Source organism: Delphinapterus leucas, chromosome 6, assembly GCF_059928025.1.
Source record: "Delphinapterus leucas isolate spDelLeu-1000000601 "Yukka" chromosome 6, BTC_Dleu_Yukka2, whole genome shotgun sequence".
NCBI classification, from domain to species: Eukaryota; Metazoa; Chordata; class Mammalia; order Artiodactyla; family Monodontidae; genus Delphinapterus; species Delphinapterus leucas.
The window spans coordinates 117,040,788-117,057,390 of record NC_143134.1 but is presented as its reverse complement, the minus strand read 5'-3'; the positions used below and the strand labels follow the sequence as shown (position 1 = coordinate 117,057,390).

The window sequence follows — 16,603 nt, the reverse complement described above, 5'->3', positions numbered from 1 at the left end:
GTCGGATGGCTGGACAAGGGGCAGCTCAGTGTTACTTCAGCAGCTGGGGTTGGTTTGAGCAGCCAGATCTTGTAAACAGTGGGCTCCTTGGGATGGGTGCAGGGAGACGCGGAGGTGGGTGTTTGGCAGTGAGGCAGCCTGCAGCGGTGGTTGGTTAAAGCAGGCTCCAGTTCGGGTACCGTTTCTCACATCCCATGTAAGAGACGTCTTACATCTTGGGCCAATGGCCTGACCTCACTGAGCTGTAAAACAGGGAGACCACGCTGTGGACTGAAAGTGACCTTGTATGCGAAGTACCTGGTGCGGGGGTCTGGCCCAGGGGTGCAGCAGGCGCTTAACAGGCGGCATGTGATGTTGCCATCAGCGGAGCAGGTGGGTGAAGCTCCAGCCTGCTCTGTGTGTGAGCAGCCTCTGGGATTTCCAACATCCCAGCACCCCCAGCCTGGGGTGGTCTGTCTTTCCCAGAATATCTGTTCCCTGCAGGCTGGGGCAGCCCTGGGAGGGCCGCCACACTTGTGCATGGGCTTCAGCCTTTGCACAGACTCACAACAGTGCAGCGAGTCCTGGGACTGCAGACGGGGCGACACCGAAGCCCCAGAGAGAGACTGACCTGGCCCAGCGCCCGAGACCTGGGGCCAGCAGGGGGCCTGCCCCTCTAGCCCAAAGCAATGCCCCCAACTCCGGCTGGACACCGCCCTTCCCCCACCTGAGCAGGGCATGGGGGACCCCAGAGGAGCCCAGCCCAGGCAAAGCTCCTCCATGGTGCCACCCCAGTGCCCTTCCTCGTCACGCCTCTCAGGTTTCTTCCTTCTTTTACCTGAAGCACATCTCAGGAGTTAGCTCTGGGTCCCCAGCCCAGTGGGACAGCATGACCAGCAGCCCCCTCAGGCTGCCTGGAGCCCACAGAAGGCGTCAGCTTTGGGACCTGTACCCCCTCCTTTGTTAGCACCAGAGTCGCCCCTGGGGGTCGCTGGGGCCAGGCTTATAAATGCACTGCACTCACATGGCAAGAGTGACCAGTAGGGCTTCCGGGCCAGCCTTCCAGATGGTGGGGTGGGGAAGGAGATGCTCCAGGTCCAAGGATATCCCTTTCTGGGGCTTGTTTGGAGAGCCTTCCCAAAGCTCCCTATTCTGGGACCCCAGACTCGTCCTCTTCCCCTGGGACACTTTCTCATGACTGCTTCTGTGTCCTGCTTGGGAACTGGTGTTGGTGGCCCGGAACTGCTGGAGCTGCCAGACCGCAAAGTCCGGCAGCCGCTCCGGCAGCCAGGTCTTCTGATAGGAGTGGGTACGGCGCACAAAGGCCAGCAGACTGCAGCGTCAGCCCAGGGCAGTGGCCCGTGGACTGGGGGCTCTGCCGCCTCTAGGAGGTTCTGCAGAGAGGAAGCCCAGCCCCGAGGGAGACTGCCTGAAGCCTTGCCCACCTCTATGGAGCACACAACATGAGCGATTCATTCATTCAGGGTGTGTGTGTGTGTGTGTGTGTGTGATATAATACCACCCACCACTAGTGTAAGCTCACGAGGACCCAGTCTCATTCGTGGCTACATCCCCAGAGCCTAGGGTGAAGGCTGGCACATAGTAGACGCTCAGTAAATATCTATTAACTGAGTAAGACAGCCTGCAGCCTGGGTGGGAGTTTGGAATGGCACAGTAAAGGAGCTCGATGGACCCTCCCCCCTGCAAAACCGCAATTTAATTGGTGAAGATTATTTTTTAAGAAAGAAACAATCATTTAAAGTGTCTGGAGGTAAAAATAAACCTATTTACAAAACAGAAGGAGTCCCAGATGTAGAAAACAAACTTATGGTTACCAAAGGCAAAGGGGGGGAGGGATAAATTAGGAGATTGGGATTAACATACACACGCTACGATATATAAAATAGATAACGAATAGGGACTTACTGTATAGCACAGGGAACTCTACTCAATATTCTGTAATAACCTATATGGGAAAAGAATCTAAAAAAGAATGGACATACATATATGAATAGCTGATTCACTTTGCTATACACCTGAAACTAACACATTGTAAATAAACTATACTCCAATAAAAAATTTAAAAAATAATAAAAGTGTATGGAAATTGTTCTAAGGGCATACAGTAGATGCAGAAACATTTATGAAAATCTACAACATCTCTGCAAGAATGAGTCGTGGTATTTGAGCAATGACGTACTTCATTATCAGCTGTGATATATAGTATTACATATAATAATATGATAATATGTAATAATAAAGTATATATACATATTTACTTTTTGCCTTGGATTTCTGACACAGGGCTCCTAAAACCCTTGAAATTTCCTGAGTGAAAGGAGTGTCTTTTGCTATTCATAACAAGCCCCTTTCCACATACCTGAGTTTATTAGAGGGTTAGAACTTTCAGCAACTACCAACATTTAACATTTATTTATTTATTTTGGCTGCACTGGCTCTTAGTTGCAGCATGTGAGATCTTCATTGCGGCATGCATGTGGGATCTACTTCCCCGGCCAGGGATTGAACCCAGGCCCCCTGCACTGGGGAGCACAGAGACTTACCCACTGGACCACTAGGGAAGTCCCCAGACAACCCTGTTTAAATCTAGGCTCTGCCATGTACCAACAGGGGAACCTTGGCCAAGTTCCTTTGTCTTTGTGCCTTTGTTTCCCCATGTGTTAGTAGGGTTAATAATGACATCTAACTCCTAGAGTTGTTGAGAAACTTCAGCAAGATACGTATAAAACACTCATGTCTGGCACATAATAAGTGCTCAATATACATTAACTACAATGAGAATTACTATCTATATGATTTTGAGTCCATGAAGCACTTTTAAGCCACTGATTCATTGTGTGATTGGGGCTATAAGGCAACACAATAATAACCATCCTCTCCTCATGGGTAGCCACTATCCTGACTTTGGTATATTTATCATTCTCATGCACGTTTTTACACAGTTACATCATAGGTATCCATAAGTATTCTATAGTACTTTTTATGAGGTTTAAAAACCTTACACATTCTGTATGTATTCTGTAACTTGTTCACTCAACATTAAGTTTTTGAGGTTTATTCATGTTGATATATGTAGGTCATGCATTTTTAACTGCCTTAAGAGTAGTCATTGACTGAATACACAACAATGTATCCATCCTCTAGTTGATGGACATTTGATTGTTTTTTTTTCCAGTGTGTGTGTTTACTCTTTTTCCCCAGACTTGGCTGAGAATAATAATCACACCATCAACACTGACTGAGTGCTTACCGTACTCACCGTAGGGCCAGCTCAGCACCGTTCCTCCATGGGCATCACTCACAGGAGGGGATCAAGTCCCTCATCACGGTCTTGTGGAACGAGGTCCAGGTGGATGTGACCCAGGCCGGCCTGATGCCGAGGTCTGTGCTCCTAGTCACTCCGCCATTCTGCCTCCCAGGAACGAATGCCTGGTGTCACCGAGTGGGTGTACAGGCCCCTCAGCAGGGTCTGGCTGAGACCCACAGCCTAGACCTGAAACTCCAGAAAGGCAGAGGGACTGGCTGCAGCTCACAGACTCTCCTGGTTCAGGATCGCCCAGTTACTATGCCTTGGTTTGTTGCAGAACACCCGGCCCATGCAAGAATATTTAACACTACTGGAGACTTTTTGGAGGAATGGTCTGCAGGCTCCATTTGTGCTGTGTTACAGGAAAACCAGGACTTCTTCCAGGAGCATAAAAAGGGCCATGCTTGTTTGCCACTGGGTGGTGGTGGTGAGGGGGTGGAATGGAAAGAGGCGCCAGAGACCCCGGGTCAAACGATGTCGGGAACAGTTAGAGAGACTAACAAGCCACGACCGTGGGCCTGGCGCGGACACACGGCCCCGGGGAGAAGGAGCAGACAGTACTGGCTTTGCTTTAATGTAAACTCAGTTTAGAACAATTTAGAATTGAAGAATTCTGATCTTGGATCTCACTCCAATGCATTCTGGGTACCAGTGAGGCAACTACTAATTTAAGAAAATGAGAGTCTGATGCTTTCCTGCTGGAGTGAGCTTTGTGACACGCGGGATCTTAGTTCCCCGACCAGGGATCAAACCCATGCCCCCTGCAGTGGAAGTGTGGAGCCCTAACCACTGGACCACCAGGGAATTCCATTCAGCTCCTTCATCTGTAAAATGGGGAGAGCACCCACCCAAAAGACAAGGTATACAAGGGGGCCTGACAAGGAGCAGGGACTCAATAAATGTCATCATTACCTCCCTTAAGGCAAGTCTCACCAGACAATAGCCTGGCTGTGGAGATGCACCTTCCACCAACTGGCCCTGACGTGTTGGATTTCTTAACAGTATGAGGGAGATTAGAATTTGAATGAGGGTGGCTGGGGACAAAAGGGTAGAAACGGAAGATCCTACAAAGAACCCCACACCCCTGCGCCCAGTATTCTAGCAGGTTTCCAGTCTGACTCCAACCCTAACTTAAGGGTCCCCTCCCCACTGGGACCAAACTCATCACAGTCTCTCCAGGTCACCAACAGGCTTCATGACCGGCAGGATACACTTTTCCGATCTGGAAATAAGTTCATCGGAAGGCTAGATGGTGTGGCGGCAGGGATGGAGGAGGACAGCAGTAACACAGATAAAATGACCTCATCACGTGCCCGAAATGCACTGGCACCAAATGCTCGAGTGGGGCGCCACCTGCCAAGACAGAGCCATGCTGTCTCTGCGATAGAGAGACATTCTATATACAGAGACACAGGACGCTGGAAGAACTGCCTGGTCTCAGGCAGTGTAGTACCCACTTCATGGATTGTCTCCAGACTCCAGGTAGCTCTAGATCCTAATGCAAGTAACAGTGAATGGATCCGGAAGGCTCCGAGCCACAGCCAGGGGTGGCTGGGCTCCTCCCCAGTGGACCACTGACAAAGCCTTTCTCCTTCCGCTCCCCAAAGTAAAACCAGGCCGCGAGTCACCCTGGACACCGTGAATGGGCACTGATTTATTTATTAGACTCGAGTGCTTTAGTACAGAACAGTACAGAGATGATACATGTTTGTGCTTCAATACTTTCAAACACTGAGATTCTGATAATTTCAAGGTGAACAAGTTTCAAGACAGACTAGCTTTTTTTTTTTTAAATATCCTTTTGATAAATTATTTTTATATAAATAACAGAGAAAGGAAAACCAACATGTCGGACAAACAAGGTCCTGAAGCATGAGCATCGATCGTTTGTTTGGTCAAGGGCAGGGGACAAAACAAGCAGTAACAAGAAGAAACAAACCAAGGCAGGTCCCTACAGTCTGTCCTAAGGAAATGAGATCTTGTAAGGGGGGAAGGGAGACAGACCTGAAAACTAATCTGAGTGCAAAGGGGAGATTTCAAAGCCTTGAGAAGAGAATGCCACGATGCATCTAACGGGGCTGGTGAGGAGTATATTCTGAAAGGGAAGTGAGGGCCGCGGATAACTAGCACACAGCACGTTGGCAATGACGACGCCACAAGACAGTAATATACACACACGGTTTGCAGGGGCTAAGGGGGTGGGTGGGGGTGGGCGCGGGACATTTTTGTGACTTCCACTGTCATTATAGTTCACAACAGCAGCAGAACAAATAGCGCGCTCCCTTCCGGAGAACGAGCTGCCGAGTCCTGAGGGCGACGAGACGTCCTTCCTGCCTTTGCTTCTTTAATGTCTGCATCAGAGCTAAGCCTTATACAGCTACGTTTTTATACAGAGAATAAAATGATCGTTTTCTCTTACAAGCACGACAACATATGACCCCACACTACACAAAATAAAGTGTTAGCAAGTATCTTAAACGGAGGATAACCTGAGTGGGATCAGGGTCTGGATAAGTCCACTGGGCTACTCTTCAGGTGGTTTGAAGTGTCAGGGGCACAGACCGTGCTCTACAGGAAAGGGACCTCTGACCAGGAGCCTGCGGAACTCACTCTGCTCTGGTTCGCTCCTGTCCCGTGAGCTCTACCCAGGCTGACCCTGCTGAGAGCAGCTCTGTCGGGGGTGATGCCTGGGGAAAGATGGCGTCTGGTCTGAAGGACCAGGTCTGACTGCTTCTCCAAGGGACCCAGGTCCCCGGTGGGGGCTTGCTCCTCACTCATCTGGGGACAGTGACAGACCACAGAACAGGATCACAGCGCTGCGGCAGCGGCCAGGGAGGGAGCCACGACAGGCACCCAGCCTGACTTCCCGTGGACGCCCCCAGCCCCTACCTCCAGCACGGGGGAGGGGGGGAATGAACCCCCTGGGGAGGGCAGAGGTCGACTCCAGCTCAAACCTCTCGAGATGTCACCTGAGCTTCACTTCCAAGCTTATCTGGATGAGAGCTGGCACTGAGGGGTAGGAACTGGAGTGAAGATAACAGATTAATCCTCAGTTTAAAATACTCCAAGAACGGACATCTCAGTGATTCCCAACAAGAACAGGAACAATCCCAAATGGGTTTTTAAAAACACCCAAACATCTACCTTCCCATACGCAAGCAATGTGCACACGTCACGCTGGCTTATGTACAAGGTCATAAAATCATGACCAACGGGGAGCAGGTGTCCATTCATCGTCCTAAGCAGTTCAGAAACCCTCCAGCAGCACGTCCCTCACACCGAACATCTCCAGGATACATCTAGAAGGTACTCTTTTTTTAAAAAAACACAATGCATTCTTTTGTTTCAAACGAGAAGAGGGCATCACCAAACACGAGAACGCAGCTGGCGACAGTGCCGGCCGGGCGTGCAGAGCTGGGGCAGGCGATGGAGGGAGAAGGGGGTCAGCAAAGGAACCGAGGCGGTCAGCGGTGGTCAGGGCTGCGAGCACTTTGGGGAGAGGGTTCGGTTTTTGGAGGCGTGGCTTATTCTTTAACTGCTTATTTCTTCGTCTGTTTTATTCAGTTTCTTCAGCGTGTCCAGCAGTTTCTGTGGGGTGAGAATGTGCGTGGATCCTGGAGGAAGGCAGAAAAGACCGTGAGCTTGCCAGCTCCGGTTTCGAACACTTTCCCCTTTCCTGCCCTGTTCTATCCCCAGAGCTGTAGCCGTTCCCCCTCCCCCACCCAGATGCAGGGAGGGTTGGGGACTGGGGTTTGGGGCCTTGTCACAGTAGGCCTGGGAGGCATGTGAGGGCTGTGGATAAACAGAACACACCCTCTGGCTTGGGCAGGGTCCCGGGCTGTACCAAGGAAGGAGCCCGCCTCTCCATCAGTGCTCAGCGCTGCCATCTGCCAGGGGACAGGGCAGCTGCACTTCTAATTCTCTCCTGAACTCAAGGTGAAGCCAGGGAGAGAAGTTCCAAACCACACAGCCGGGGAAGAGGCTGGGAATGGGGCAGGGGTTAGCAGGGGGGACTGTGTGTGGTAAGAGTGGTGCAGGTAGGGAGGAAGAAGAGGACGGGCAGAGCACCTGGGGGAAGCCACTGCCTTCCGGGAGCCCGCTGGCTGGGACTGCGTGGTGGGAGGGACCTCAGGTGTGAAGGGGGAAGGGCCGGGGTACCTGAGGCCTTACCTTGCAGAGACCGCGCATTGTAAGAGGTTAGAAATGCTTGCAAAAATTTAAGCTAATGGAATTAGATATACTTCTACTGCAAAAAGAAAACAGAAAAAAAAAATGAAGTCCTTTTTCATAAGGAGAGAGAGAGAGATCTCGTAAGTGCAGTAAAAAAAGATGCATGGATCGTGTGGTTTGAACATGGACTTAAACAGAACAGGAGTGACTGGCGTGTGAGCATGAGGCCTGCATGCATGCAGCAGTAGGCTTCAAAGAAAGAGATCCCGGTGGGAGAGAAGAACTGAACAAAAGAGACCCGTACTTGAAAATGTGCCTCCCTGGAGATGCGGCCAAGTGAGTGGGCCTTCACATGAGGAGGGGACCAGAAACCACGGGATGCCAGATTTTCCACCCTGAGGGCAGGCAAAAGAAGGCTCTGGCTGGCTTGTTGGGAGTGATTCCAAATACCAGGGTCCCTATGCCTTTGACCGCTACTTGCTCAGCTGACCTGTGACTGCTGGCACTGCAGCCTGGAGCCTTCCTGGTCAGTCCAGACCAGAACACTGGTGAAGCCCTCTCTGGTGTGAGAGGCTTCTTAACATCCTGTTCTCTGCAGCTCAAGCCGCAGCCCCCACCAGGGCCTGCTGAGTGAGGAACCAGTCCCCAGCTACTTCCCCGAGGTGCGGAGTGGGATGCCCTGAGAGTGCAGCCTGCGCCAGCCCCTGCGCCCAAAGCTGACTCATTCTGCAGACTCGAGGCTCCTTTGGCAAATGTGACACCGGTTTCAGCAGTGTGACCCCCTCTCCCCCGAAGACACTCAATTCTGTGACCTTATCTTTCTACTAGTCCTAAAGGTCACAGGCTGCTCCACAAATGAGGAAACAGGAATAAACGTTACCAAATTCTGACCAGAACCACTGGCAGAATGAAAGCCTTCCAAATCTCAACTCGATGCAGCAGTCTGAGTGTCTATACCTGAAAGACAGCTGCTGGGAACTCCGTGCGGGGGATTAGCTTGGGGGCTACCTAGGCTAAGGCAATGCATGTGCCAGAGAAACTGTCCCTAACGTCCTCCCTTGCAGCCAAAAGGCCTCTGAGCAGATGCCTATCCCAAGGTGTCCCCTACCCTTGCTTATGTGCAGATTCAGGACTTGGAGGGAGGCCAGAAGGAGGTGAAGGAATCCACGCTTCAGAACTTCCGGATATTATCTGATTGCTGACCATCTGGTGTTCCCAATCTTTGACCGAAAGCAGAAAACTTCCAGGACCAACAGTATCAGGCAACAGTTCCGGCCCTGGGCCCTAACTATCAATACCTGGTCTCTTTAAAGGATGCAGACCAGCTGGTGTTAATCCGAATCACCTGAGGGCCAATTCTTGCCACACAATCAGCTGTATCGCTTCAATACCCTGGTCAAGCTTTTTACCACCACAAACATTGCAAATGTTCTCACTTGAACCCACAGGTGGCTGACCATGTAGGCCCTCTAGAACAGCAAGTGGGTTCTACTGCTCTGAGGGTCCCTCTTACTCTACATAACTGCAACACTGAACCGTGAACGGTGGTCTCCAAAACAAAGTCATCCAGACTGTCAAAGCTGGGGGCCAGACACACTGACCTCCACCAGGACAAAGTCCTTCCTTCCTCACGGACGGCGCCTGAAAACCACAGGAGTTCCCACAGATCAGCTGGTCGAGCTGTTCCTGGCTTTGGCTGAAACAGTCCTGCTGACTCAGACTACTGAGGGCAGTACCGGTGAACGACAGGTTTAAATTGGATATTTAAGAGCAGCCCAGGTGAGTTTGATGATCTGCCAGACGTGGAAGACAGTGGTCCTGCCCACCCACATCCAAGACGCCCAGCGTGGTGAGGCGTGTCGGTGGCACAGCCAGGCCCAGAAGCCATGCCACTGCTCTCAATTCTGGGGGCCCTGTGGCTTCCTGCCCCAGGAGGGGATGTGTAAGGGAATGCTGAAAAAGCAGCTGGGCATTGGATCAGCTCTGCGTTCAGATTCAAATCTGAGTCCCACTGAAAAATGAAACTTATCTGACCCCGATCTAGAATAAAGCAAAGTACTCAACATAATAATAATAAAAAAAAAACTCTCCCATGTTAAGTGCTCTGTAATAGGTCTAAGCCAGCCTTTCGGAGCCCTTTCATCAGTTCCTGAGGCCTCCTGGACATTCCCTAATGGTCAGTACTTTTAACATAAACCACCTAGAGCACCGAGGTGAAGATCTAATCAAAAGATTTCATTTCAGGGATTCCCTGGTGGCGCAGTGGTTGAGAGTCCGCCTGCCGATGCAGGGGACACGGGTTCGCGCCCCGGTCCGGGAAGATCCCACATGCTGCGGAGCGGCTGGGCCCGTGAGCCATGGCTGCTGAGCCTGCGCAGTCCGGAGCCTGTGCTCCGCAACGGGAGAGGCCACGACAGTGAGAGGCCCGCGTACCGCAAAAAAAAAAAATAAAAGAGATTTCATTTCTTAGACAGTTGAGAGAAATGGTGGATTGATTAGTGGGCACTGAGCCAAGGCTTGGTGGCATCTGTGCACTTCAGTTATCCATGCCCACTCCCTTCAGCCCAGCCCTGGGGAGCCAGCCTCGGCTCCAGGACAGAGAGGGGCCGGGAGGAGAGAGCGGGGCCAGGAGGATGGAGCACAGCACTGGTACCCACACAGGGCCCACGGCAGACGCTCGTTCACTGCTGAGCAGGGGAAACCCATCCCTTAAAAGCTAAGTTCCTGCAAACACCAATGTGGGGGAGGAGACCACCCAGCCTCGCTAACGCCCTGCAGTGTCCTCAGCTTTGGTCACCCGGACAATCGCAACAGAAGTGGGCAAGTCGGAAGGCTCACCTGCTTTCTGACCTCCCTGGTATGAGGGCTCTGTGCCTCACTTTTTCTTAACTGAACTCTCTAAAATCCAACACTGTTCAACAAAGCATTTCAGAAGCCAGGAGCAAACAGCCAGAGTCTGTTCGTGCTCGCTCTGCTCTGATGGCAGCTGAGGCCTCTCTGTTGATTGAACATAAAACAGAGGAAGCAGTGTGCAAAGAAGAGGCATCTTCCAAAGCAGGGAATCCCAGAATGAATCCTAGCAGGAGCCCCTGGGGTCTGGGTTTGTGATTCTTTCTGACTCTGCAAGTGGTCTGTCATTGCTCACTTGTCCTTTGAGAAGCCTCGAAATACATCTTGCAGCAGATGCCGTCCACCTACCTGCCATCTGCACAAGAACCAGATGCCTCTGATTACGAACCTACCAAGGTGCTGCTGAACAACGGCTGTTTTTTAAGTCACTTTTATTGACCACTCAGTGGCCTCGCTTCCTAGGGTGAAGGCAGCCTGGGCAGGATGGCAGGTAGCCCGGGGCCACAGCCAGCCCCGCTGTCCTGGCTCACAACCACTTGCTGCTTCTCATCTCCCTACTGCCCTGGGGCAGCTATCTCCGGCCCAGGCGAAGAAAGAGGAGCTAAACAGCACAGCCTCCGGTGCAGACCTTTAGAGCAAGCCCTTCGTGGATGGAGCTTATTCTCTTTAAAAAAAACAAGCACACTTCTGATGTTACCCAGCCAGGGTTCTGATGTCCATTCCCCCAAGGGTTGCCAGAGAGTGTGCCAGAGTGCTGCCTGGTTTAAGCCACCAACTGAACGACTGCATTACAGAGCCCAAGCAGCCTCGGGCCCTGCCATCCAGCCTCCCTGTGTTCTGTGTGCTGTGACCCAGTGGGAACGACCTCCCCCAGTCACACAGGTGCTTGTGGCCAAGCTGAGGCTAGAGTCCATGCCTGTCCGCTGCTCACTGACAGGTGACTCACACTCTGTAACTCACAGGGCCACGTTTCAGCCCGGGGTGGGGGTGGGGACATTTCTAGGGTGCATCCTCAACAGAGTAGAGGAAGTCAGGTACACAAGACGTGGCCTCATCACAGAACGTGTAATGAAACTAAAGAATGACTAATGGTGCAGTGAGGTCTTCAGGGTCAGTCTGCCATCTGAACAGGTCAGGGGAGATTTCCAGCACAAAAGAAGGGTGGAAAGAGAGAGGAAGGAATGAGGACAAGAACAAAACCTGGGTAATCTGCCAAACTGACAATGGGTTCCCGGGTAACTGAGATAAAGGCACGAGCATGGTGGGAGAGAAGACGCTCTTTAAAAACAGTACATAGGGCTTCCCTGGTGGCGCAGTGGTTGAGAGTCCACCTGCCGACGCAGGGCACACGGGTTCGTGCCCCGGTCCGGGAAGATCCCACATGCCACGGAGCGGCTGGGCCTGTAAGCCATGGCCGCTGAGCCTGCGCGTCCGGAGCCTGTGCTCCGCAACGGGAGAGGCCACAACAGTGAGAGGTCCGCATACCGCAAAAAAAAAAAAAAATTAAAAAATATAAACAGCACATAGCGTGGAGAACAGATTTCTACCCAAAGGCTCTCAATCTGACCAGGAAACTCCAGTGGGAGAGAGGGGTATGATTCTCAACTCTCGAAAGGATCCACAGGAGAATTAAAATAAAAAACAATTACTGAAAGAGCAAATGACTGTTAAGTGCTGTTTTTCCCAGAGGAACGGGAGACATGAGCTCTTTCCACCGGTGGCTGGAGTTCACCATGTACAAGGTGGCTTATGACCCCATCACCCCTTAGAAATTGTTCCTCAGGATAAATGTCTGTCCTGGGAAAAAGGTATTGACATATCTAACTACCACTGACTGGGAGTCTACCCTAACGCCCTCTGCCAAGCTTTCCTCATGATCGTGTGCCAACTGGCATCTCCACTGGAGTGCTGCCTCGGACAGGACTGTCCCCTGGACACCTGTTGATCTCACTCTCGAGTTCCCATGCCACATCACAGCCTGGAGGCTGCCTGGTGTCCTCTGCCTTGTGCCCACAAATTCACCCCGGGGCCAGCAGGCTGGGGCACAGCGCCTGTGGCATCCCTCCACGTCCAGCTCCCTCTGGAGGACTGCGCACAGCAGTTGTGATTGTTTCTGGTCTAAAGCCCAGAGGGCTGCAGCTGTCTGACTGGGCGACAGGTAACCCAAGGCATGAGCGAGCTGTCAAGCTGGAGCCCAGTGGGGCTCAGGGTAGGGTTGGTGAGGGCAGCATCGGACACATTTTCAATCGGTGTTAAGAACTGCAAGCATTTTCTCGTTAAAAGAAATCAAATAAATAATAAACGGAAAAGGGAAAAATAAAAAGAGTGACGGAATAAATCAAAGAAAACCCTTCAGAGCGGAAGAGTTTCTTTTCTGTAATAAGCTGCTTTTACTTTGTTTCTTTGGCTCTCACTCCATTGTTGGAGCCTGATCCTCAAAAGATACCCTAGAGGACTCCCGGAAGTCGGGGTGTCTCAGGTCCATGAGAAATTTGGTGGGAGTGAGAATATGAGTAGAACCTGCGGGAGAACAGAGGCCGGCTGACTGCTTGAACAAAGGTACGTTACCGGAACATGCCAACTTAGGCCTACGTTTTATGCAGCCAATGAGGTACGAGAGAGCGAGACGCACGCGCACGCGCGGAGCACACGCCGTGCACACGCGGCGCATGCGCACATGGGCCACGAGGACGCCCGGCATGCACAGAGTGGGCGGGGCCACACAGCGGGCGTCAGCGGTCTGCACCAGGCCTCTCCACCGATCCGCAGGGGCGATCCTGTCTCCCCGGGTCTCCACCTCCCAACAGGGAACCTCGGGTCGGGCCAGCGTGGAAGAGGGGGTTACAGCGAAGCCTGGCTGTGACGGCTTCTGCCCAGGAAAGCTGTGTTTCAGCAGAGAGGTAGCCAACACGCTCATGCAACACGTACGCAAGCAGGGAACACCGAGAGCTCTGGCACAGGGGCCCACGTAACCAGAAAGGAAAGAACACAGAGAGAAACGGTGACCAGACAGGGGAGGCTTCAGGGAGTGGGGAGGGGAGGGGGAGGTGCGAGCTCCCCAATGAATGGTGGTATCTGGAAGGCAGGTTGTGAAGACAGTGCCAGCTCCATCTTGATACACCCAGGAACGGCCACATGGACTGGTCTGCAGAACCTGCTCACTCTGAGAGCTTGGGGGGCACTGCGCCTTGGTCCCCCCAAAGTGGAGGTATAAAACTGACACATCTTATTGAGATCGGGGCAAGGGCGGGGCCCAGCCAGGGCAGTAGGTGCTGATCACCTCTTGCCAATCAATGTTAAGAGGTACTCTGGGCAGGTGCAACTCCATTTTGTTAAGGGCAAGATGGGACAAAAGGAAGGCATCTGGAGAAAGCAAGATTTTTCTCAGCTCACTCTTCCTCTTCCAGCCGAGAAACTGGAGAAGCTCCTGTAGGCATGAAAAAGGAGAAAAATCTTCTCCTCCTGCCTTAAGTCAGCTCTTATAAGTTGCTTCCTTTCTTCTGGAAAGCCAGCAGGAAATAACCAGAAGGGGTATGACAGACCCTGAAGTAGCAGGAACTGGCTGGGGGAACCCTCAGCAGAGCGCAGGAGTCAGGCCAGTATGTTTCAGGCAGTATCTGCTCTCACTCCTCGGCTGTGCGTCTCCAACTGACAAGTAAAGGAGCCGGTAATCATTTACCGTCCGTTCACTGAGCGTCTTCTGGACGTGAGGCTGGAGGCCAGGAAACTGACACCACCCTACCCCCCACCCTCCAGCCCCGGGCCAGCACCAGGCCTAGTTCAGGCTGTAAGTGGGTGCTCTTAACCCCATTTTCGTGGGTAAGGAAATAACAGCGTGGAGAGGAGAGGCACTTTCGAGGTGACCCACGTGGCAGTGGCAGAGCAGGAATATCAGCCTGGGTCTCTTGGAATCTGTGACCAGGCTCTTCCCACCACATGGGGCTGCCACTCGTCAAGAGACACAGTGCAGACATGAGGAAGGAACCCTTCGCTCTTCAGCGTCTGCCGTCCACAAACATGTCTAGAGACTTAAGTTTTTCAGGGGCAACAGAGAACCGAAGACAGAATGAAACACCAAAGCATGGAATGGAGCCCAAGTGCAGTGAAGCGGTCCCTTCCCTCTAGAAAACACGCCCCACTCACCTATGAGCACTTCCCACTTTCCGTTGGCTTGGGTCACCTCGTAAGCACAACGCATCTCATTCAGGCTCACGCCCCCCAGGATGAAGATGATGAGGCGAGGACCACTGCGGTACTCCCCGGGGGCCTTATTCTTATGCCAGTGCCCATAGCGGGCGCTGGGGCAGGAGAGAGCGGGAGGGAGAGGGAGAGAGAAAGATATTACTCATGTTTATCTGCATCCACAGCATTTATACTTCATACCTCCGTGACGTGTTACACACTCGTTCTGTACACCAGTGACCGAAACAGAGTAGACGCTTAGCGAGTGTTGGCTGAACTGAACTGCAGTGCAAATTATCAAGCACTTTGGCTGCCGGGAGAAGAATCACTATGAGCGCCTGTGCTGTGACCCCGTCATGCAGGCAACAGACGGGTTCAGGTCGGCTTTAAAGCTGGACATTCAGCAGCTTCACCCACATGATGTTGGTCCCCGTGTCTCCCCCGAGTTGTACAGTTCTGGGCTTGTCTGGGACACTCTGCTGGAGGGAGCAGGGACCACAGAGTCCAGGGCCTGTCTGTAGCCGGCACATTGATTCACTGGACAGATGTGCACCAGGCGCCTCACTGGGCTGGGGCCGCCCCAGCACCAAGGAGCTGACCTGAGTGACATGAGGCTCTTGCCAACCAAGAGCTCAGGCTTAACTGGGGCGGGTGGGGCGAGGAGGGTGGTGGGAGGATGGGGGTCTGTATCGCGCCCCAAGGAGAGGAGCTCAGTGCGGTGGGAACAAACACGGGGGAGGGACTTCAAGTGCCGACTGGGCATCACTGGGGAAGGCTTCCTGGAGGAGGTGACACGGAGCTGCCTCCTGAACGATAGGCATCTCAGTGGCAGGACAGTTCCCCAGGTGCCCCCCCCAACTCCTGGCCCTGGCTTCCCTCAATGGGCCTTCACCTTGTCCTTGGAAACAATGAGAAATTGGTTGCTTCCAGGCTAAGAAAATGGGGAAAACAAAACAAAAATCAAAACAAAATGAGGGGCCATCTCTTAAGAAGATCATATATATTTTTTCTTGTGTGGAGAATCACGTTGGGGATTTTAAAGTGTTAAATCAGCCTTGCATTTCCTCAAACCCTTCAGCAAGATGCATTGCTCCTTGTATATGCCACTGGGTTTAGTTTGCTAATATTTTATCTATAACATTTGCCTCTCTGTGCTTGAGGGAAGTTTTATTTAATGCCATTTTCAGATTTGCTTTTAGGATCATGTACTCATAAAATAAGTGGGAAAGTTTCTTCTCTCTTTCTGTTATCTGCAAATGTGTTAATGTTGAGTGGTTTCTTCATAAAATACCAGAAGAATTCACCATTGCATCCATTTGGTTGGGAATTTCTTTTGTGGAAGTTTTAAAAGTAACTAAAAAGTTAATACGGGTCACTGAGTTTCTGTTTTTTAATTGTCAATTTTTGCAATTTATAAAATGCATTTGTCCATGTCATCTAAATTATCAATTAAATTCGGATAAATTTGAAACAGAACGAGGAGAGCAAGGCTTCTCTGAACAGTGGAATCTTTACCCTTCTTCCTGACTTAGGACGGCATTAAAGCCACTTTCCACATCACAAAGGCCAGCCCAGAGGACCTCACAGTCACTTTTTTTTGCCTGTGCAATCATGTTTGTCTGCCGTTGTCAGCCAGCCTGGCTGTGGTACTGTGTGGCATTTTGTATTTCACTCCAACGCTGGCAATGAACATTTGGCCTCCACTGGCATCATGCAGGCCTGAGAGTGACGACAGAGTGGGGGCGGTGGAGAGAGAAGACGGGCGGGCAAAGTACTAGTATAGTAGAGGCACATGTATTGAAAAGTGTTACCCTGGGAGCCTGGGCCACACACACGAGGGAGGCAGAGAAAAGATTCTGGAGGCAAAATGTGTGCCTAGTGTTGAGAGTCCCAGGGACTGGCCGTGGAGATGTGGCCTGCAGAGCATAGCAGGAAAAGCTTCTGGATGAACACGGCAAGGTGGTGAACAAGAGGAAGAGCTTTCGAAAACATATGCACAAGGCCTCATGGGTGGCCAAGAAAACACAGAGGGCTGGAGAACCCAGAGATGGAAGCATGGATTGCTGTCTGCTCACATCTCCAAGCTGAGAAACG

At 51.8% G+C, this 16,603-nt stretch overlaps 1 protein-coding gene across 2 annotated transcripts in view; it reads right to left on the bottom strand.

The window, feature by feature from the left end:
• Nucleotides 1–4,950: 4,950 nt before the first annotated feature.
• STXBP1 (syntaxin binding protein 1) overlaps nt 4,951–16,603 on the bottom strand; it is a 70,422-nt gene continuing 58,769 nt past the window's right edge. For both annotated transcript variants that reach the window (XM_089913774.1, XM_022578677.2), the window contains 2 exons: nt 14,471–14,625; nt 4,951–6,921 (listed from right to left, as the gene is read on the bottom strand). In XM_089913774.1, coding sequence (XP_089769900.1) covers nt 6,839–6,921; nt 14,471–14,625 — 238 coding nt within the window. In that variant the 3' untranslated portion in view covers nt 4,951–6,838. The remainder of the gene's footprint in view (nt 6,922–14,470; nt 14,626–16,603) is intronic.